The sequence below is a fragment of the Nerophis ophidion genome, linkage group LG08 (assembly GCF_033978795.1).
Source record: "Nerophis ophidion isolate RoL-2023_Sa linkage group LG08, RoL_Noph_v1.0, whole genome shotgun sequence".
NCBI lineage: Eukaryota > Metazoa > Chordata > Actinopteri > Syngnathiformes > Syngnathidae > Nerophis > Nerophis ophidion.
Genome location: NC_084618.1, coordinates 36,485,501 through 36,508,092, shown reverse-complemented (window position 1 = coordinate 36,508,092; position 22,592 = coordinate 36,485,501). Strand labels below are relative to the sequence as shown.

Below are 22,592 nucleotides of genomic sequence, written 5' to 3'. Positions count from 1 at the left end.
AGCTAGTGAAATTTTGGGCAAAATAAGGGTAGTGAGTTATGAATTTTTTTGGTTGTGGTGTGTATTTTTTGACGTTTATTGCGTTGTCTGGTGCGTGTTAGAGTAACTGCTTGTCACTAAACACAGCAGGGATGTAGCAGCAGAGTGCGCCAAATACGGCGGCAAAATTATACTTTGACGAATTAAAAGCATGAAAGTTTATCAACTGGAGTATGTTTGAAACTGTATAGAGATGTATTATTTTGGTTCATTTCGTTAGGAAAACTAGCATCAAAACAACAGAAATTGCATGCATCCGGGCACAGACGCACACTTTCTTGGTAGCAATCATGGCACCTGTACACATGACTCTGCTTGCACCGCCACTAAAAAAAAAAACATAATTTCTGTGCAAAGACAATACATTTAACTAACTAGATGAGGCAATTCCTGAAGGAATTGTGTGTGAATGTTCCAATGCTGAAGGCGAACTGAAATCCTGGAATTTTTAAAAGAATTCTTGAAGGAGAGCACACAATTCCCAAAGAGGCTGAACATTTTAAAGTTGAGACAATTTAAATCAGATGAAAAATGTTGGAGTTGTGGGAATATGAAGAATGTCCCATTGATTCCAATAGGAATTTCCCCCCAAATTTAGGAATGTCGGGAAAAGCGGGATTTTTTTCTGCAAATGGTAAAGAACTTCAATAATCTGAATGACTTGAAATGGTTAGTGTTGGACTTTTTCAAATCGGTCAAGAAATGTTGAAGTAGTAACATGTTAAATTGAGAAATGGTACTATGGAATTCCTGGAATTTCAGGAAAACTGGGAATTTTTCCAGTTTCAAAAACAACTTTGTTTTTTGTCCTGATTAAGAGGATTTTTTTGACTGTGGAATGGTTGAAATGCCTTGGAAAATGTGGAAGTAGTAATCGCCAGAAAAAAGGGTGGAAATCGGGCTTTGGAAGAGCAGGAATTCTGTAAAATGCTGAGATTTGTTTTAACTTGGAAAACTGATAGTTTGAATTTCCAGAATAGTGGAATGTGTTGAAGGTGAAATGGTCTGAATAGGTTGAAAGATTGAAAAATGGCCAATTCATTTTGAATGGGAAACAAATCCAGGTAAACTGGGAATTCTGGGAATTTTTGGAATTTGTCAAGGGAAAGCCTGCAATTACCAAGTAGGCTAAACAGTTTGAAATTGGAATGGTTGGAATCGGATGAAACATGTGGAAGGTAAACTCCGCCAAAATCTGGAGAAGTAGAATAAGTTGACTAAATAGATTAATTTTGGTGTAGAAAACCATATGTGTGAATGCTTTGAAGATTATGTGGATAATACTAAATGAGGTTCCTCTCTTGTGTTCTTGCCCTTGGCCTGACTTGAAATGTCTCCCTCTGGCGGTATAAATGTATGAGATGAAAACACCTGTACAACTTTGAAATTATCAACAGTCTTTGAGGACAAATGTTTTAGTAAGCAATTATTTAATGACTAAATAAAAATCCAAATTTTTTAAATGTTATTTATTTTTTTTAAAGATGAAGACTTTATGAAACACACGAACATAAACGCATAACGTTGCCGACTTCCGCGCTGGCTCAAAAAGCACTCGAACGCACCACGACTGCTTCAGTGTTCGGGCGCCTGGCAGAAGTCAAGGTAGGAAGTTGACAGCGACTTATCGCACTCTTTTACCGATTTCCTCACCACAAACATCTGCGTTGTTAAGTCATAACTGAGTAATACATTATCTCGTGTTTTTTCTGTCGTAATGTTATTGCAGCAAAAAAAAAACTCACTGACAAACGTGTTGAAAGTTCCCGAATATGGACGTGTTGCTCGTCCAAATGTAACACAGACGTTTAACTATCTAAAGTGTGCCTTTTTTTTGTTTTCTTTCCTTTTAATTGTTTGAACGTGCTATTTTGTTGTGGGAGGGGTCCGGGCGGATGTGACTCACCTAGCTGCTGTTTGCTAACAACAAAGTTGGCCAATAAGAACGTGTCTCTTTTCACATATATATATATATATATATATATATATATATATATATATATATATATATATATATATATATATATATATATAGTGTGTGTGTGTGTTTTACGTATGCGGAAGTGACACATTATGAGAAATAGTTGATGGATGATGTAAAATGTTCTCTAGAAACACACAGACTATGTGTTATGTTGCTTTATTTGGTCTAACTGTGGCCATTAGGGTTCCATATCAGCCAAAGTGACAACGAGTTAGAAACTTTCCATTGGGCGGTGGCACACATGCAATTAAAGTCAAAATGAAGTCAACTAAGGTGTGCACAGTAATTTCAAACCAGTTTGGTAACAGATTACATAGTAAGATTCCTCAGTACTGCGATGAGGTGTTGACTTGTCCAGGGTGTACCCCGCCTCTCGCCCAATTGTAGCTGAGATAGGCACCGGCGCCCCCCGCGACCCCAAAGGGAATAAGCGGTAGAAAATGGATGGATAGATGGATGGATGGATTCCTCAGTATTTTTCAGTGCGTACCAGAATCTCCTCTCTGCTCAACAAAAGCACCATGAAGATTCTAGCGGGAACTCTCATTCAACCATTTTGCGATTAAAGCATGCATCTCCTGGTACCTCCAAGACCCTCAAATCTAGACTCCAAAAATCCCGGGACAAGTTAGTCAGGTTACTTCTAGACCTCCACCCCAGAGCACACCTCACTCCTACCCACTTCTCCAAAGTGGGCTGGCTCAGGTTGGAGGACAGAGTAAAACAACTTGCACTGAGCCTAGTCTATAAAATCCGCTACACTTACTCACTGATACCGAAGTCCATGTCAAACTACTTCCATAATGTAAATGACCGCCATAACCACAACACCAGGGGAGCTCCACAAACCATGTTAAACCCAGATTCTGATCTAACAAAGGTCTTAACTCATTCTCCTTCTATGCCACATCAATATGGAATGCACTCCCAACAGGTGTAAAAGTAAGTGCATTTCTACCCTCCTTCAAAACAGCACCAAAAGAACACCTCCAGGAAACTGCAACCCTAGACAACACTCTCACTGGATTGTAAAAAATCAAATGTAAATAATCAAAAGTATATACTTGCTCTTATGCTTTCTGAGCTCACTATGTTCTCTGGAGAAGTAGAATAAGGTAATTAGGTAATGACATCATCAAGTCAGACTTACACCGTTTCACTGTCCATTTCTCGGATGATATAATTGTTGATGACTTAAGTGTTGGCCCTGCGATGAGGTGGCGACTTGTCCAGGGTGTACCCCGCCTTCCGCCCGAATGCAGCTGAGATAGGCTTAATCGACCCACCGAGACCCCAAAAGGGACAAGCGGTAGAAAATGGATGGATGGATGAATAAAGTGCTGATATCAACCAAACCTAACACCCCCCGCCCCAACCCCCTCCTCATTCCACCCCCCGGATTGTAAATAATGTTAATAATTCAATATATATACTATGATGATTAACTTGTGTGATGACTGTATTATGCTAATAGTATATATTTATACCATGAATTGATTAACGTGGACCCCGACCTAAACAAGTTGAAAAACTTATTCGGGTGTTACCATTTAGTGGTCAGTTGTACGGGATTTGTACTGTTCTGTGCAATCTACTAATAAAAGTCTCAATCAATCAACCAATCAATCACTTGTTGACAAAAGGCAAAAAAGTTGGCCTCACTTAATATGTACAAAGGCAACCAATGAGTACTTTGACAACAGTGATTCCTCCACTGGTCACATGACCCTTCTGCAACCTCCAGCCCAGGAGTAATTATTCATGTTGTTTTTCAGATGCAGACTATAAAATGTGTAGTGGTGGGCGACGGTGCTGTGGGGAAGACCTGCCTGCTGATTTCATATACCACCAACAAGTTCCCGTCTGAATACGTCCCTACGGTGAGCCCTGACAGACGTCTCCGCTTTTATTTGTCGGCAAAAATGGCAAGGTTAGACCCATTACATTGAGTTAATAGGTGGAATTTAAGGACCAGGAACTCGATGTGCATTTGTTGTTGACAAGGTTTGGTGAGGCCCAACAAGCTCAGCAAGTCCACAATTATTTAGGAAACACTCCTGTTGACTGCTGACTGCAAACTAATGACTGCATTGTTAGTTGCTGCTGATTCCACTATTAAACCTGTAACCATTTAAAGCCTCCCCCCTCTCCCATTGTCCTCTCTGTACCTCTTAGGTGTTTGACAACTACGCTGTGACGGTGATGATCGGCGGCGAGCCGTACACTCTGGGGCTGTTTGACACCGCAGGTGAGAGGGACTCTTATTTAGCACAAGATGAAACCTTTTAAAGGCACACTTATAATCCTGCAGCCCCGTTTACACTGCACACCAAATCTGATTTAATTTTTTACCCTCAAGTGGGATTTTTTTTTTGCCAGTCTAAACGCTCCAAAGTGCTTCAAATCTGATATTTTTGCATCAGATTCAAGAAGTAGTCCAAATCCGATTTAAATATTTTCAAATGTGACTGCAATGTAAGGGAAATACGACCTGAATGCGACCCGATTAGACTTGGACAATCTTTATTGATCCACAACAGAAATTGTTCCATACAGTAGCTCAGTTACAAAAGTGGCGCAGTGGTGGAGTGGCCGTGTGCAACCCGAGGGTCACAGGTTCAATCCCCACGTAGTACCAACCTCGTCATGTCGTGTCCTGGACAAAGCTCAAACAAAATCTCGTTGACATGTATGACTTAAGTGTTATTTATGAAAATGACAATAAAGGAATTGATTGATTGATTGATTGACTGATTGATTGATTGATGGCCTTGCATGGCAGCTCCTTCCATTAGTGTGTGAATGTGTGTGTGAATGGGTAAATGTGGAAGTAGCTTTGAGTACTTTGAATGTAGAAAAGCGCTATACAAGTACAACCCATTAATCATTTATTTATTTAAAAATGGAAAGGATAATGCAGGTATAAAGTAAGCTAAAAATGTACCATATAAATACAATATATATGTAATATATTGCGACTTAGGGCATGCTACATCATTCATGTGCGCGGGGAAAGACACGACCCGCCAGCGTAAGTGGATACGTCATCACAGTATCCGGTTTCTGTAAGCAAAGTATTTTTTTTCCGGCGCATCACTCATCAATAGTGCGCAAATAATAGGCTATTTGTAATATATGGACTTTATGCACTTTGATTTGGCTGTGGGGTATTTGCTTACATGTTATATACATTGCATACATTCTTTCTGTACATGGGTTGAAAATGAAGCTAGCGTAGATCCACGCTGATGTCCTTGTTGCCTCTACCCTTAACAGCCATAAAAAACATATACTACACCAGTGGTTCTCAAATGGGGGTACATGTACCCCTGGGGGTACTTGAAGGTATGCCAAGGGGTACGTGAGATTTTTTCAAAAATATTCTAAAAATAGCAAAAATTCAAAAAACCTTTATAAATATATTTATTGAATAATACTTCAAGAAAATGTGAATGTAAATTCATAAGCTGTGAAAATAAATGCAGCAATGCAATATTCAGTGTTGACAGTTACATTTTTTGTGAAAATGTTCCATAAATATTGATGTTAAAGATTTATTTTTTTGTGAAGAAATGTTTAGAATTAAGTTCATGAATACAGATGGATCTCTATTACAATCCCCAAAGAGGGCCCTTTAAGTTGATGATTACTTTTATGTGTAGAAATCTTTATTTATAATTGAATCAATTGTTTATTTTTCAACAAGTTTTTAGTTATTTTTATATATTTTTTTCCAAATAGTTAAAAAAAGACCACTACAAATGAGCAATATTTTGCACTGTTATACAATTTAATAAATCAGAAACTGATGACATAGTGCTGTATTTTACATCTTTATCTCCTTTTTTCAACCAAAAATGCTTTGCTCTGATTAGGGGGTACTTGAATTAAAAACATTTTCATGGGGGTACATCACTGAAAAAAGGTTGAGAACCACTGTACTATACTATATATTCATACATGAAAAGTTGTTTAGGGCTCGACAGGATACCATGCAAACAAGCAACGTAGCCGTGACGTACGGCGACTGTTATGCCATTGATCCTCATGAGTTCTTCAATGACACAATTCATAATCAGTGTTGCCAACTTGGCGACTTTGTCACTAAATCTGGCGACTTTACAGTCCTCTTGGTGACTTTTTTTTTGTAAACAGCTACTAGCGACAAATCTTGTGACCTTTTTTCGGGTATTATTGGAGACTTTTTGTGTCTCGGAGACTTTTTTGAGTCTTGGAGGCTGAGCTGAAAGTGTCATCAACGAGCATTGACGGGTGCTGCCGGTCAACTGGTGCTGCGAGCAAAGCTGTAAACCTCACAGGGAGAGAGTTGCAGCGGTTTGCTCGTGCGCAAATCCATTGTCCTCTGGACTTTTATGGCGCGTTCCATTTATAGTTGGGAGTAATTTCCGAGTTCCAACTGAAATTTTGAATGTCACACTTTAATAAATTCCCTAATTTGATTTGCAACTGTATACAGCCTCACTCATTTACTCAGCTCAAAATCGTCTGTGTACTGTATATGTATGTCTGTCTCTCTCTCTCTCTCTCTCTCTCTCTCTCTCTCTCTCTCGCTCTCTCTCTTTCTCTCTCTCTCTTTCTCTCTGTGACAAAGTTCAAAATCTCGCTAGCTAGCTCATGTCATTGCAGAGAGAAGACGCACAAACCTCCATACTGCAAATAAAATGCGGTGGTGCAAAGCTGCCACTGAGTCCGGCTTGGTTTAAAAAGCGAGATGTAAATATTTCTTTACTGTCATGTCAAGCTAATATGAAATCCCTGCAACGTTCCAATTCCATCGTTCCTGTTAATGAGCCAGTCATGAGATATGATTCGTTAGTGACTATCACAACCCTTTATTCTTTTAATCAAATTTGATACCCTAAACATTTATTATTGCAGAACAAAATTGATGCAAAAACAACTAAAAATCAAAAGAAGAAAAGTAATCTGCAGTTTATTCATAATTATTTCTTTAAATTGACTTTTGTATCTCTCCTACAGCATCCATTGCCATAAAATATGGAAATTAGGTAATGACATCATCAAGCAACTTTTATGATAGCCAATGGCTACTTTCCTTGTTGAGGAGTTGGCAACACTGTTCATAATGCAAATGAAATACAAAGACTTAAAATGATCAAAAAGTCAGAACATTCGCATAATGAAAACTAGTCACTTAGTTGTTGCGATTTTTCTTCTCGCAAGTAATGACTGCAACCTCTTTGCACTGTAGAACTAAAACAACTCCAAATAAGACTTGAAACAATCCACAAAGTCATGGCAATTATTGTAATACAGCAGAACTGAAGTGATGGGACAGGACAAGAGGGAGGGGGACTCGCACTCAAGTCCAGCATGGTTTTGGTGAAGTACACCTTAGTGTCTTGCTACTCCAAGTTGTGATGGCTGCATTTCCCCTTGCAGGCCAGGAGGACTACGACAGACTGCGACCCCTAAGCTACCCCCAGACAGACATCTTCCTTGTGTGCTTCTCCGTCGTGTCGCCGTCTTCCTATGAGAACGTCAAAGAGAAGGTCGGTTCAAAGTTGCAAATGCCAACACTTTAAACCCTTGTCACAAACAAACCTCTTTGACCGTCTTACCTCGCAGTGGGTGCCGGAGATTTCCCACCATTGCCCGTCCACGCCGTACCTACTGGTGGGTACGCAAATAGACCTGAGGGACGACCACAACACCCTGGAGAAGCTGGCCAAGAACAAACAGCGAGCTCTGATGCCCGAGCACGGAGACAAGCTGGCGCGAGATCTGAGGGCTGTCAAATATGTGGAGTGTTCAGCGCTAACGCAGGTGTGTATGCCAGTGTTTCCCCTACTATTACCGTATTTCCTTGAATTGCCGCCAGGGCGCTAATTAATTTAAAACCTCTTCTCACTCTTGCGCTTACCAAAGGCATGCGGTAAAAGTAAGCATGCGCTAATTATTTTAAAACCTCTTCTCACTCTTGCGCTTACCAAAGGCATGCGGTAAAAGTAAGCATGCGCTAATTATTTTAAAACCTCTTCTCACTACGGCACTTACCAAAGGCATGCAGTAAAAATTTGAGTGTGATGTAAGGATACCATCATGAAAAGCACATGTAATAAATTTTCTTTTTTTTATTATAGTTATTATTTTCAGCACCGAAGGCTTGGAATAACTTACAATTGAATATTCAATTTAAAACCCTTGTTACATTAAATGAGTTTAAAGCTTCTGTGAAAGGATTGCAGTCTTCCTTGTCTGTATGCACATGTGTAATATGAGCAAGTTTTAATGTTGTAAATGTGATGTTTTATGTGTTGTTTACTGTTTTTAATGTAACCTTGCTGCTGCCTTCTTGGCCAGGTCTCCCTTGGAAAAGAGATCTTTGATCTCAATGGGATTTTAACTGGTTAAATAAAGGCTAAATTAAAAATAAATAAAAAATGGTCTTACCTTTACTTATAAATGAAAGCCATGCCAGCTCTTTCTGATCAAAAACATCGAAAACTTGTTTATAGAAGTATTCCTTATCTTTCTCCAGCTTTAAAAGTCTCTCTGTCTCGATGGAGATCTTCCTTTATTACCTCCTGCCATGATTGAAAATCCAGTTTAGAAAACTGCTATCCAGACCGCTGGTATCAGTTAGCTCGAGTGTGGGCGTGATAGAATTATCCTCAGCCAACTCCCCCTCCTGTGGGTGATCTCTTTTTCCCACCGCTGCCAACATGAATGTTATTGTATAAATAATACACTGGGTATTTAGGACTGGTACATGCTTTATTTCAGCCCGGTTGTTTACATAGCCAGCAAAGGTCCGTCGTGCACCCGCCGCGTCATATCCGTGCCAGCACAACACGTCACTCATTTCACTTCTTCTGCAGCCAAATAGTCGCAAGAAGGATCACTAGCGCCCTCTACCACCAGGAGGCGGGAGTCATTTAATGACTCATATACAACAGACGCAGCTACGGTATTGTGACGGTCTCAAGCCGTCGTCTTGCGGGTTCCTAGGACCACCAAAAAAGGACATGGCTTGAGCAGTTTGACTTTGTTTATTTTTCAATAAAACCTCAGTCCAGGTCGCTCTTTCGCTCCTCCTCTCCGCTCGCTCGCCTCTATCTTGGGCAGGGCTACAGCTAGCATGCCCTGCCTGTCTGTCGGACCGTCGGCTCCACCTCTCCACAGGTATATTAATAAAACATAGCTGCTTACTGTTCTTTTTAGCATACCGGTATTCAATAGCTTGGACCTTAAATCCTACTGAATAGCTCTCAATCTTCTTCCCTTTATGCGATTTCAAATGATTGAAATCAGCCTCCTCCATTTTGAAAATGATGACAGGGGAAGTGTCACTTGTGACATCACGAATTTGACCTGGCGGTAATACTAAGCATGCGCTAATTATTTTGCGAAGCGAGTTTGACCCGGCAGTAATTCAAGGCAGGCGCATACTATATGCTCTGCTGCAATTCAAGGAAATACGGTATGTCAAATTTGCATAATGGGCCATGACGCATTTGCAAAAAGTACAAAAAAAATCTGAAAAGCAAAACAAATATGTTTCAAACTACACAAAAAAACTCTTGTTGCTTCCTTTTGTCATGTTATTAAATGTCACAAACGGCGGCGCCGTCTGAGTGCTTTTAGATGGGGAGGGGCCAACAGAAGCGTTGGTTGAGAAGAGAGACACATACTTTCCTTTTTAGAGTATCTTGAAGTCATAGATTTGTCGCTCGTTGTCGTTTTTATCCATAGAGGTCGTATCACTTGCTAAATATAGCCAGGAAGTTGCTAAGTAAGCAGCATTGATCCTTCCTGCTCGGTCTTCTTTGCCTCCGTCAGACCAGCTCCGTTTATGAGCGAGCGCAAATAAGCGGTCCAAATTTATGTGAGAAATGTAACTTGTTGTGTTGTCTCGCTCAGAGGGGGCTGAAGAACGTGTTTGACGAAGCCATCCTTGCGGCGCTGGAGCCTCCTGTGTCCAAACCCAAGCGGCGCTGCGTCCTGCTCTAAGGCGCTTCTCAGCCCAGACGACGAGGGCGAGGTGTTGGGCCGGGTGGGGGTATACTTAAACATGGCTTAGATATCAAAGAGGAAACAACATTGTTGCCATCTAAAATATTCGAAGAAAAACTTTAAGGCGACCACAAGAGATGTGCCTTAAAATAACCATTTGTAAAGTCTTAGATCACTGTTTTGGTCCAAAAAAGCCTTGGCAATAAAGTTTTTCCTATTTTAAAATCCCCAAAATAATGATGATGTGGACTAACCGCTGTACTGTTCATCGCAAAAGTGCACAACCATACAAGTGCAGATGTTAGACAGTGGCTTCCTTCAGCAAACCCAACTCTAGTTTGCAATCCTTGTCCAAAAGCAACATTCAGTCATCGATCCGGAAGAAAATTGATATTGTGATGGGTCTTCTTCAACATGAGTGCTCTCCTGGAACATCAGTAGAAGGCTTCAGATCTTGCGCTCAAATATTATAATCACTTTATGGACCAAAAGAGCTTGAAATATTTTTTCCTTTTTCGCTTATTTATCTTTATATGGGTGTAAACTAGCGTGACCTCATCACTCCTTCCACCAGTGAAGCACAAACTGCTGCTCCTTGAAGACAACACGCCAGGTGCAATATTCCCGTTGAGCTGGTGCTCATCCGTTGTTGTGCAATACTGCTTAATACTTCTTGAGATGCTAGTGAGTCTGCTAGCAACTACATTTTTTACTTCCTTCTGGCATACTGGGGCTTGCCGACAGAAGGTTAAGGTTTGTCTTTGTAGGCCAGTATAAGAGTGGTGAGAAATATTTTTAAATACTGACTTCTGTCTACCATCACCTCTTCTCTGAATGATGCTTTTGTTCCAATATCATAAAGACAATGAGAAGTATTATCATGAATACATCTTATTCTGTCATGTGCCAACGTGACTTTTGGAAAACGATAAGCTTCTTTAAAAAACAAAAATGTTTCAGCTGCTGGCAATGAATAAAAAAAAACTTAACCTTTTGTTCCGTCAAATTTCTTCTTCCCGACCAAACAGATATTTTTGTCCACTTTGAAATGTAATTAGCATAGTTATAAGCATGTAGTAGTATTAACACACTAGAACAGTGGTTCTTAACCAGGGTTCGATCGAACCCTAGGGGTTCGGTGAGTCGACCTCAGGGGTTCGGCGGAGATCAAAACACACCCGAGTCTTCGTGTAAATACAAACTTTTCCCTGTTGGCATATTACGGATACGGCAACAGCTGATTGATTTGCAGGTGTGTAATTTGTTGTGAGTTTATGCAATGTGTTGGTTTTGTTGTTTGAACAAGGTGATGTTCATTCACTGTTCATGCACTGTTCATTTTGTGCACCAGTAAAAAAACATGGTAACACTTTAGTATGGGGAACATATTCACCATTAATTATTTGCTTATTAACATGCAAATTAGTAACATATTGGCTCTTAACTAGTCATTAAGTACTAGTTAATGCCTTATTCGGCATGGCCTTATTATAAACCAAATAACTCTAAATGTAGTCTTTATTACTTAGAATTAGGGTTGGGTATCGAGTATCGATTGGAACCGGGACTAACTTTCCGATTCTCCCGCAATCGTTCAAAAGTTTAAATTTCGATTCCTAGTTTCGATACCCAGTCCGCCGACCCGGAAGAAGAAGCCGCTGAACACCAACGAAGAAGCGCCCACCGCCGGATAGCGGGCGTCGACGGTCGAAATTTTTGCTTTATTTTACTAAAAAAATGAAATATCGGCGAAATGTAACACGTGCGACAGGACTGTTTCATGCTTAGGAGGGTGCACGTTGAACATGATTAAGCACCTCCGAGTTCATGGAGTACAATTAAATGTGTGTCCCGTCTTCGACAGGAGACACTATCTGTCCAGAACGCTCACGCATCCTGCCTGAGAAGGCGGATCTGGTCATTGTCCTAAACAAGAACTGTCTCTGATTATATACTGTACCTGCTGCTAATCTGGACTGGGTTTTGCAAGTTGTTTCTTATTGTTTATTTGCTTTTCTGCACCAGGTTAGCCTATCAGTGGGAGCACGGTAACATGTTTAAGTACCTGCAGCATCATACACTTGTGTGTGTAAATGTGTTTTCATGAGGTTTCCTGCAGCATCATACACTTGTGTGTGTAAATGTGTTTTCAAAAATAAAGCTCTCTTGATGAAAGTGTACCCCTGTGAAAATGTATTCATAATTTATAATATTTGTATTTAAGTTCATAGATTTGATATTTATATTCTAGTTGAAAACAGCCCTGTGAGGAATTTATAGTAAAGTTCATAAAAAGTTAATGGAATCCAAATTGATGGAGAATGTCAGACTATTTCATTCAGAAAGACTGTAGGTTAGTTAGCTCATTTAAAATATCCTAAACTTTTTTTTTACCCTGCCTTTTTTTTTTTTTTTTTTTTTTAAAAGAAAGAATCGGATTCGAGAATCGTCAGGAATCGGAATCGAAACAAAGAATCAGAATCGTTCGAATTCAAACGATACCCAACCCTACTTAGAATATGTTCTCTTAGTGTCCAAATAACTCTGAATTAAGTCTTTGTTACTTATAATATGTTCCCCTTACTAAAGTGTTACCAAAAACATACAACTTTGTCTTGAATTTGAAAAAATAAAAATAAAAAAAAAATATTTTTCACTAAAGAAGGGTTCGGTGAATGCGTATATGAAACTGGTTGGGTTCGGTACCTCCAACAAGGTTAAGAACCACTGCACTAGAAGTATACTGGAGGAGCAATAAGCACAGACTACTTTCATAAATGTGCATGCTGCAGAGCAGGGAGCTGCTGCAGTACCCTACAGTGAACATTAGGGGGCGTGCTTCTCCTGTCTTTGGATACAGTATGCAAATAAGCTGGCTTCATTTTGATTGGCAGTCTAAAATGGATCCCGCAGGCCACCACAACACTGCGTGCAGGCTTGGCGCCACGCAGGCCTTTGTCTTAGCCACTTCCTGCTTTACCATCATGCATTGCTTTCGTGCTGTTGGGCCGCTGAATATTGTACAAAGTCACAAGCGATTTGACGGCCTTTCTGTTCACGTGTGTGTGTGTGTGTGTGTGTGTGTGTGTGTGTGTGTGTGTGTGTGTGTGTGTGTGTGTGTGTGTGTGTGTGTGTGTGTGCACGTGTGTGTGTTGAGGGAGGGAATTTTGGGAGACAAATTTTGCAGACTTAACTTGTAAAAAGTTGTCAGTGATATGCGCAAAAACAAAAGTGAAAGTTTACAAGCTATCCGCTCGTCTGATTGGCCGACCTAAAGTAACGTGTTTGTGCGTGCGCCTCACCTGATGATTCAACTTGTGTTTATGCGGCGGCCATCTTGTCTTGTTGCTGATTCAGCCTCTGACACCTCCACTCAGGCGCCTCCTTACGCTGCTGAATATTATGGGATGGCCGTCTGACCTCATTATAAGTGTGTTGCTATGGGCAACTAGCCTAAGGAAGGGGGGGGGGGGTATTTGAGAGTTGCATAATGGGACAGAAACCTGACCTCTGCTCTTTTTTTGTCTTCTTTTTAAGGATGCACACACACACACACACACACACACCGGCAAATCCCAAGATCGACAACATGTTTGTATCGCAGGTTGCAGCAATCTCTTGATAGCCATGATATGTACCTGTGTGTATGGACAAAACCACACACACTGATCAGAGGAGTGTATGTTTGTGGCATGACGGGCAGGTGAATGGATTGTGCAGAGTAACAGTTATGGGTGATTACGTGAGGCCGTGCACGTGCAGCATGACTTCTGTGTTTTGGATATGGTCATTTGTGCGCCGCCTTTGTGTGCGCGCCTATTTTTGTGTAGTGGATTACAGTGACTCATCATTTTGTTCCAGTTGTGTTGAACTTGAATATAAATTAGCCTTATCAGATGTCACGTTTTTACTTTGTGTGTGTGGTCCGTTGGTCATTCATGTGGTTATCGAATCATGGTTGCCTGTAAGTTGTGTGTGCATGTACAGTGAATGAAACACACACACAGTCATCTATGACATAACTGGTTACCATGCATACTGTGCGACTGACTATTATGGGGTGTTCTTTGTTTTGTCACGACGTGCCCTGGTATGGAATGGGAGAGGGGGAGGGGAATAGGGTGTGTGCGTGTGCGTGCGAGGGGGGGTGTTTTAGTGTGCATGTTCTGTTGTGGGGGGATGACGATGGGGAGGTATGCGAGTGTGAGCATGTGCACGAGGAAGGTATGAAATGGTGGTGTGCATGTATAATACATGTGCTTGACTCTTTAAGTCGCAACTTTTGCTCTTTTTTTATCTTTTATGAAGGCCCACCTTCTCTACAATGTCGTGCTGTTACTCCAGTTGACTTCAAGGACTACTTCCTGTCGATGACTTATATTCGTCGACTTCCTGATTTCCGCCACTTGTAACGCTATCTTAAAGGCCTACTGAAACCACTACTACCCACCACGCAGTCTGATAGTTTATATATCAATGATGAAATATTAACATTGCAACACATGCCAATACGACCTTTTTAGTTTACTAAATTACAATTTTAAATTTCCCGGGAGTTTTGTCTTCCAAACGTCGTGTAATGATGACGTGTACGCAAGACGTCACGGGTTTTTAGGAAGTATGAGCGCTGCACACACACACAGCTAAAAGTCGTCTGCTTTAACGGCATAATTATACAGTATTTTGGAGATCTGTGTTGCTGAATCTTGTGCAATTTGTTCAATTAATATTGGAGAAGTCACAGTAGAAAGATGGAGTTGGGAAGCTTTAGCCTTTAGCCACACAAACACACGGTGATTCCTTGTTTAAAATTCCTGGAGGTGAAACGTTACTATGGATCAGAGCGCGGTCAAGCGAGCATGAATCAAGACGGAATGTCAACCAGCAGGTTTCGGTGAGAAAATTGTGGTTAAAAAGTCGCTTCTTACCGGAGAAAAGCTGAGCTTGTGTCGTCCATAGCTGCCGTCGACTCCCCTGAGCCACTACGCGTCAACACACCCGTGGAGACACCCTTCCGACTATCAGGTACTATTTACCTCACTAAAACACTAGCAACACAATAGAAAGATAAGGAATTTCCCAGAATTATCCTATTAAATGTGTCTAAAAACATCAGAATCCGTCCCAATCGCGTTTTTTTTTTCTAGTCCGTTGCTATCAATATCCTCAAACACAAATCTTTCATCCTCGCTCAAATTAATGGGGAAATTGTCGTTTTCTTGGTCCGAATAGCACTTTTTGTTGGAGGCTCCCATTAAAATCAATGTGAATATGTGAGGAGCCCCCACACGTGTGACGTCATCGTCTGCGACTTCCGGTAAAGGCAGGGCTTTTTTGTCTTAGCACCGAAATTTGCGAACTTTATCGTGGATGTTCTCTACTAGATCCTTTCAGCAAAAATATGGCAATATCGCGAAATGATCAAGTATGACACACAGAATGGTCCTGCTATCCCCGTTTAAATAAGAAAATCTCATTTCAGTAGGCCTTTAAATTCCAGCTCACTAACTGATTAAGAAATGGCGCTAACAAAGGACCCGCAGCTTTGATTTTGTACATGGGATTTAGAAACCCAGTAGGCCTCATCTCTTTGTGGAAAGGCCACACGTATGAGCTTGGGCTCAAGTGAATTTGTGAGTCCAAGTGTCCTCAGGATTAAAAAAACATTTTTGTTTTTTTGTTTTTTAACACACCAGACCTCATAATGGTGCCCTCAGCTTGACAATAATTAGCCTAATGGGGCCAAATGATGCTGAAGGTCAGGCTCGCTGCACAGCATGCAGAGCGAAATGACTCACTTCCTCTAGCCCGTTGTTTGATTTCTCACAACAAAGCAGCTCGACTCGCTCACCGCATTGTATTTTGATGTGCGGCGGTGGGCGTGTGAAGGGGACGTCACGCATAGACTTTTATTTTATTTTTTTTATTTTATTTTTTTTTTGGTAAGTGGCTGCTGTAGGAGAGGAACCTTTCAGACAGGAAGTGATGATGGAGGGGGGGGGGGGCAGCGGGGATGGGGCGGAGCTAGCAGCGAGGGAGTGAATTTGATTATTATGGAGCAGTGGTGGTGGTGGGGTGTTGGGGGGGGTATGCATATTATGGGATGTCTACATTCTAAGGAGGGGGAGGGGCAGAGGTAGTGTGTGTGTGGGGGGGGGGCATTATGGTCTGGCCTTTTTTGTGTGTGCTGACAACACTTAACCGACTCCAAGAATTCACGCAAGGCAGCGCGGCTCAAAAGAGAGAGAGAAAAAAATAATAATTACAGATGATAAAAAGACAAATGAACTTTGCATTGTGTGACTTTATGTGAACATGAACCATTTTTAGCTGGAAAGCTGAGCGATTGACAGGTAATGTAAATCTAAAAAAAAATGAATTTTTTTTTTCAAAATGTCAGTATTTTCTGTCACGCATTCAAAAGGTGTAACCTGTTTATTAATACAATAGAATATGAAAAAAATGCAATATTAAAAAGGTCATGGTGTTGTGCTCTAATCAGCTTAAACATCTGCAAAGGTTTCCTGAGCCTTTAAAATGGCATTTCAGTCTGGGTCAGTAGGTTACACAATCCTAGGGAAACTGCTGACTTGAGTCATTGCCACTCTCCACGTGGAGGGGAGGCCACAAAACATCATGTGTAAGAAGCTGGGTGTTTCATTCAAGCCTTGTCATAGAGAGCATTTGCCTACTAACAAAAATGACAACCTCTTTTGGAATCCAGACCCCCAGCTAAGGCCCAGAAGTAAAAAAGTGTCATGCTCGCTGGTTACTTCCTGTTAGATCAAAAACGACAGAGACATAGTCCGACAGGTTTGATTCTCCACAGCCGGATGGCCAAACTTTTTACACCAGGGGCCCCATAGAGAAAAATAGTGAACATATTTTGGAAAATTATGCTAAGCTACCTTAAAGGCCTACTGAAATGAGATTTTCTTATTTAAACGGGGATAGCAGGTCCATTCTATGTGTCATACTTGATCATTTCGCGATATCGCCATATTTTTGCTGAAAGGATTTAGTAGAGAACATCCACAATAAAGTTCGCAACTTTCGGTGCTAAGAGAAAAGCCCTGCCTCTACCGGAAGTCGCAGACGATGACGTCACATGTTTGATGGCTCTTCACATATTCACATTGATTTTAATGGGAGCCTCCAACAAAAAGTGCTATTCGGACAGAGAAAACGACAATTTGCCCATTACTTTGAGCGAGGATGAAAGATTCGTGTTTGAGGATATTGAGAGCGACGGACTAGAAAAAAAAAAAGAGAAAAACGCAAATGCATTGGGACGGATTCCGATGTTTCTAGACACATTTACTAGGATCATTCTGGGAAATCTCTTATCTTTCTATTGTGTTGCTAGTGTTTTAGTGAGTTTAACAGTACCTGATAGTCGGAGGGGTGTCTCCACGGGTGTCTTGACGCGCAGTGTCTCAGGGGAATCGACGGCAGCGATGGACGGCACAAGCTCAGCTTTTCTCCGGTAAGAAGCGACTTTTTAACCACGAGTTTCTCACCGAAACCTGCTGGTTGACATTCCGTCGCGATTCATGTTCGCTTGACCGCTCTGATCCATAGTAAAGTTTCACCTCCAGGAATTTTAAACAAGGAATCACCGTGTGTTTGTGTGGCTAAAGGCTGAAGCTTCCCAACTCCATCTTTCTACTGTGACTTCTCCAATATTAATTGAACCAATTGCAAAAGATTCAGCAACACAGATCTCCAAAATACTGTGTAATTATGCGGTTAAAGCAGACGACTTTTAGCTGTGTGTGTGCGCAGCGCTCATACTTCCTAAAAACCTGTGACGTCTTGCGTACACGTCATCATTACATGACGTTTTGAAGACGAAACTCCCGGGAAATTTAAAATTGCAATTTAGTAAACTAAAAAGGCCGTATTGGCATGTGTTGCAATGTTAATATTTCATCATTGATATATAAACTTTTAGACTGCCTGGTGGGTAGTAGTGGTTTCAGTAGGCCTTTAAAACGACCTTTATGCAGATGCGGAGAGTGCGCAAACTTTACAGTGTTGTAAAGATTATTTCAATGAACTTGGAAGAGACTAATCTCTTTGTAGCAGATTTGAAGTTCTACTGCTGTCATATAAACCAGTGGTTCTCAAATAGGGGTACGCACACCCCTGGGGGTACTTGAAGGTATGCCAAGGGGTACGTAAGATTTTAAAAAATATGTTAAAAATAGCAACAATTCAAAAATCCTTTATAAATATATTTATTGAATAATACTTCAACAAAATATGAATGTAAGTTCATAAACTGTGAAAAGAAATGCAACAATGCAATATTCAGTGTTGACAGCTAGATTTTTTTGTGGACATGTTCCATAAATATGGATTTTAAAGTTAGCTTTTTTTGTGAAGAAATGTTTAGAATAAAGTTCATGAATCCAGATGGATCTCTATTACAATCCCCAAAGAGGGCACTTGAAGTTGATGATTACTTCTATGTGTAGAAATATTTATTTATAATTGAATCACTTGTGCCCTGCGATGAGGTGGCGACTTGTCCAGGGTGTACCCCGCCTTCCGCCCGATTGTAGCTGAGATAGGCGCCAGCCCCCTCTCGCGACCCCGAAAGGGAATAAGCGGTAGAAAATGGATGGATAGATCTTTTTTTTCCAAATAGTTTAAGAAAGACCACTACAAATGAGCAATGTTTTGCACTGTTATACATTTTAATAAATCAGAAACTGATGGCATAGTGCTGTATTTTACTTCTTTATCTCTTTTTTTCAACCAAAAAGGCTTTGCTCTGATTAGGGGGTACTTGAATTAAAAAAATGTTCACTGGGGGTACATCACTGAAAAAAGGTTAAAAACCGCTGATATAAAGGATCTCCGACTAGCTTTTTTACAGTAGGTCCTGGGAAACAGCAGTGCGCTCTCATTTCCCCCAAAATGTAGTCCCGCCAAAAAAAAAAAAACTATAAAAGCAAATGTCCACTGCAAAGGATGCAAGTTGTCAGGACTACACCAGGTAGGAATACTACTGAAGGGAGAAGTTCGGCACCACGACAGTGCGCCTTATAAGCCGATGCGCCCAATGTACGGAATAATTCTGGTTTAGATTACCGACCTCAAAACCATTTTATTTGGTTCATGGTGTAATGACAGTGTGACCAGTAGATGGAAGTCAAAAATAAAAGATGTAGACTGCACTATGATGGTAATATGACTCGAGTAAACAACACCCGCACTTCATATGTTCCATTGAAAATATAGAACATTACACATGGCGCTCAAAAATCCATCCAAATGTTTGAGTACGACTTTTGTAAGCCATGATGCCGCACTGCTTGATTTGCTTCAACATACGAGTATTTTCATGGTGTGTTTAAGACACTATATTGCCAAAGCTATTTGGCCACCTGACTTGACTCAGATATGAACTTGAAGTGCCATCTCATTCCTAACCCATAGGGTTCAATTTGATGTCGGTCCATCTTTTGCAGATATTTCAGCTTCAACTCTTCTGGGTACAACATTGGGAGCATGGAATTGTCCCAAAAAATGTTTCGTATCCTGGAGCATTAAAAGTTCCTTTCACCGGAACGAAGGGGCCAAGCCCAATTCCTGAAAAACAACCTCACACCATTATCCTCCTCCACCAAATTTCACACTCGGCACAATGCCGTCCGAAATGTACTCCTGGCAACCTCCAAACCCAGACTCGTCCATCAGATTGGCTGATGGAAAAGCGTTATTCATCACTCCAGAGTCTCCACTGCTATCAAGTCCAGTGCCAAGTGATTAGGACACCTGATTATAATCATTTGGATGGGTGGCCAAACACTTTTGGCCTTATAGTGCATTATCTGGCGTTTTGTTTCACAATATTATGCAAAAGTAACTTTTCTTACTTTCTGGTACCTGCTGATCCGTATTTGGGATCTGCATGAATCCTAAAAAATTGCCCGCATCTGCCTTTGAAGTACATGTCGACATCGTAGTCGATAAGCTTCTTTTTTTCTCTTTATCATCTTGTTATGGGACATTCATCCTCCACTGTTGCCATTTTTAATACAAAAAGTGAAAAGTTCTTACTTGTATCTGTCAGTAAACCTGCCATGAAAGCGCTAACACATACCGGTGTAGTGAATTTACATTATTCACTAAAGAAACTTCAGTTATTAGAGGGTTCCGGTAGGACGTTTTTTCAAGGGACACATTTCGGGTGTTGTTGTTTCCGGATGAGGAGATGCTGCTTTGGTATTGATTGAAGTAAAGTCTGAATGTCATTAAAACAGTTAGCTCCATATTTTGACACTTCATCCACTCCCGTCCTTGCACACTACACTGCTACAAAAAAGATGACAGGGGAGAAGACGCTGCCGAAGGTGAACCACGTAAATAAGATCCCCCCCAAAATGGCGCATCCAGAATCGACTGTCAGAAAGCGGCTTGAAGATGATCTGTAAAACCTAATGTATGCAACATTTTGACCAAATAACCACCATTACATGTTATGTAGACCACAATGAAGTGTTTTTCATTGAGAAAAAAATATTAATAATATGACTCCTTTATTGCGCCCTATAATCCGGTATGCCTTATGTATGAAAGAAGCTTAAAAATAGACTATATATCTGTGGTGCGCCCTATGGTCAGGAAAATACGGTAACTTTTGGCAAGTTGCAACATTCCCTTTAACAACATCCACAGCTCTTTTGTATTGCTTGGTTTTAAAAGACCCAGTTACACACAAAAAATGTCTAGACTTCCATGCTTTTCCAAGTTTTGTCAGGTAGAATGGCATCTGGCGCACAAGATAGTTCGATAAAGCCTGGGAACGGACCGACATATAACAAATCCTTTTTTAATGAAGCATAGGGATTTATTCCGTTGCACAGTTAGATTGTTTTGCTCAAATCTGCTTTTTGCAGAATGATCTAGGCCCCTTGTGTACTCAAACAGTTTGCGCGCTGCTTGCTGCACAACCGCAATCTTGGCTTGGTTGACCATCACTGTTTTTACTCCAGGGAAGAAGTCACGTGACGGACCACAAGCAATGGGTAGCCAATTAGTAGAATAATATTTACATCAGTACCTTCATTTACGAGCTCAATTGGTTCCGTGAAGAAGCTCTTAATTCTAAACATTTGCATCTCAAATCAGTCTCCCTCTGATATTAATTGAAATTAACTTGATCAGTGCTTGCTCTCAAAACAACACAGTTTTACCATGTAACATGCGTTATAACAATAAAAACAAACTTTTAGATATTATATATAGAAGTATTATATAAAAACAATACAATACAATTTACTACTAACAACAACAGCAGTTTTATGAAGTAATGTAATAACGTACAGCTCATGTACTGCAGGGATGTCGTGAAATTTAGGAGATTTTAATATTCTTTTATATCCCCTTGCAATTTTTCCACAAATATAAATGTCTTTAAATACATATTAACATCGATCAACACACTGTAGTGTAGCTTACAATTAGCAGCGGAATGACCGCTGTACTCCCTTTACCTTGCAAGGTGAAAATAAAAACATGAATAAATAATTACAATTCATTTAAGGTATTTAATTAGCGCTCCTGCAATGAGGTGGCGACTTGTCCAGGGTGTACTCCACCTTCCGCCCGAATGCAGCTAAGATAGGCTCCAGCGACCCCGCGAGCCCGAGCGGGACAAGCAGTAGAAAATGAATGGATAATTAGCGCTCCTGTAACCATGACTAGCTGTTAGCGGTGTTATACTGTAATATTTAAATATCTTAGTATTGCACAATAACAAAGTACCTTTTGGACCAGTTTTATTTAAAACACAATCACAATTTTATACAGGATATATAGGTAGAGGGCCCCGCTCCATCTGGGCCTTAGTTTGCGTGCCCCTAGCCTTTGAGGACCCCTGATATCCAACATTTACCTTGAAGAGGGAAATTGTACTGTGTTTTAGCTGCTTTGGCGTTAGCTTTTTTTTTTTTCCCCATGGATAAAAGGTCCACTATTCAGATATTATTCTTAGCAGGCATTAGACCCATTCTATGGGACGGCGTGGCGGGGTTGGGAGAGTAGCTGTGCCAGCAACCTAAGGGTTCCTGGTTCAATCCCCACTTTCTACGATTCTAGTCACGTCCGTTGTGTCCTTGAGCAAGACACTTCACCCTTGCTCCTGATGGGTCCTGGTTAGCGCCTTGCATGGCAGCTGCAGCCATCAGTGTGTCAATGTGTGTGTGAATGGGTGGATGTGGAAATAGTGTCAAAGCGCTTTGAGTTTCTTCAGAAATGGTAGAAACGCGCTATACAAGTATAACCCATATACCATTTACTCAAGTATTTACGTCATGTTGGCTACTTGTCATGTTTTTGATCATTTATTTTTAAGTTATATGAATATCATCTGCTTCGTCTTCTCCTTAGTGTGCTTCACACTGACTTTCTTCATTCCCATGGTTGGAAAACAAAGTTAAGTCATTCTGTACCTAATAAGCCAATGCTAGCCAGTAAGATCAGATGTTTTTTTTTTTTTTTTACAGGGTTCTCTGTGACATTTACTACTAACAGCAAAGATGCTTGTAAGTTTTCTTAT

The 22,592-nt window shown here is 40.7% G+C and overlaps 1 protein-coding gene and 1 long non-coding RNA gene across 2 annotated transcripts; one reads left to right on the top strand and one right to left on the bottom strand.

Annotated features, from left to right (window-relative positions):
* Nucleotides 1–1,517: 1,517 nt before the first annotated feature.
* Nucleotides 1,518–12,201, top strand: LOC133557728 (cell division control protein 42 homolog). Its single transcript, XM_061908456.1, has 6 exons — nucleotides 1,518–1,644; nucleotides 3,799–3,903; nucleotides 4,199–4,271; nucleotides 7,448–7,557; nucleotides 7,634–7,831; nucleotides 9,929–12,201. The coding sequence occupies exons 2-6, from the start codon at nucleotides 3,799–3,801 to the stop codon at nucleotides 10,016–10,018; spliced, it is 576 nt and encodes a 191-aa protein (XP_061764440.1). The 5' UTR covers nucleotides 1,518–1,644; the 3' UTR covers nucleotides 10,019–12,201.
* LOC133557729 (uncharacterized) lies at nucleotides 6,853–14,197 on the bottom strand. The gene is made up of 2 exons (XR_009807836.1): nucleotides 13,324–14,197; nucleotides 6,853–8,592 (listed from the first exon to the last, which is right to left on the bottom strand). It is a non-coding gene; the product is annotated as an uncharacterized LOC133557729 (long non-coding RNA).
* Between the last annotated feature and the right edge of the window lie 8,395 nt (nucleotides 14,198–22,592).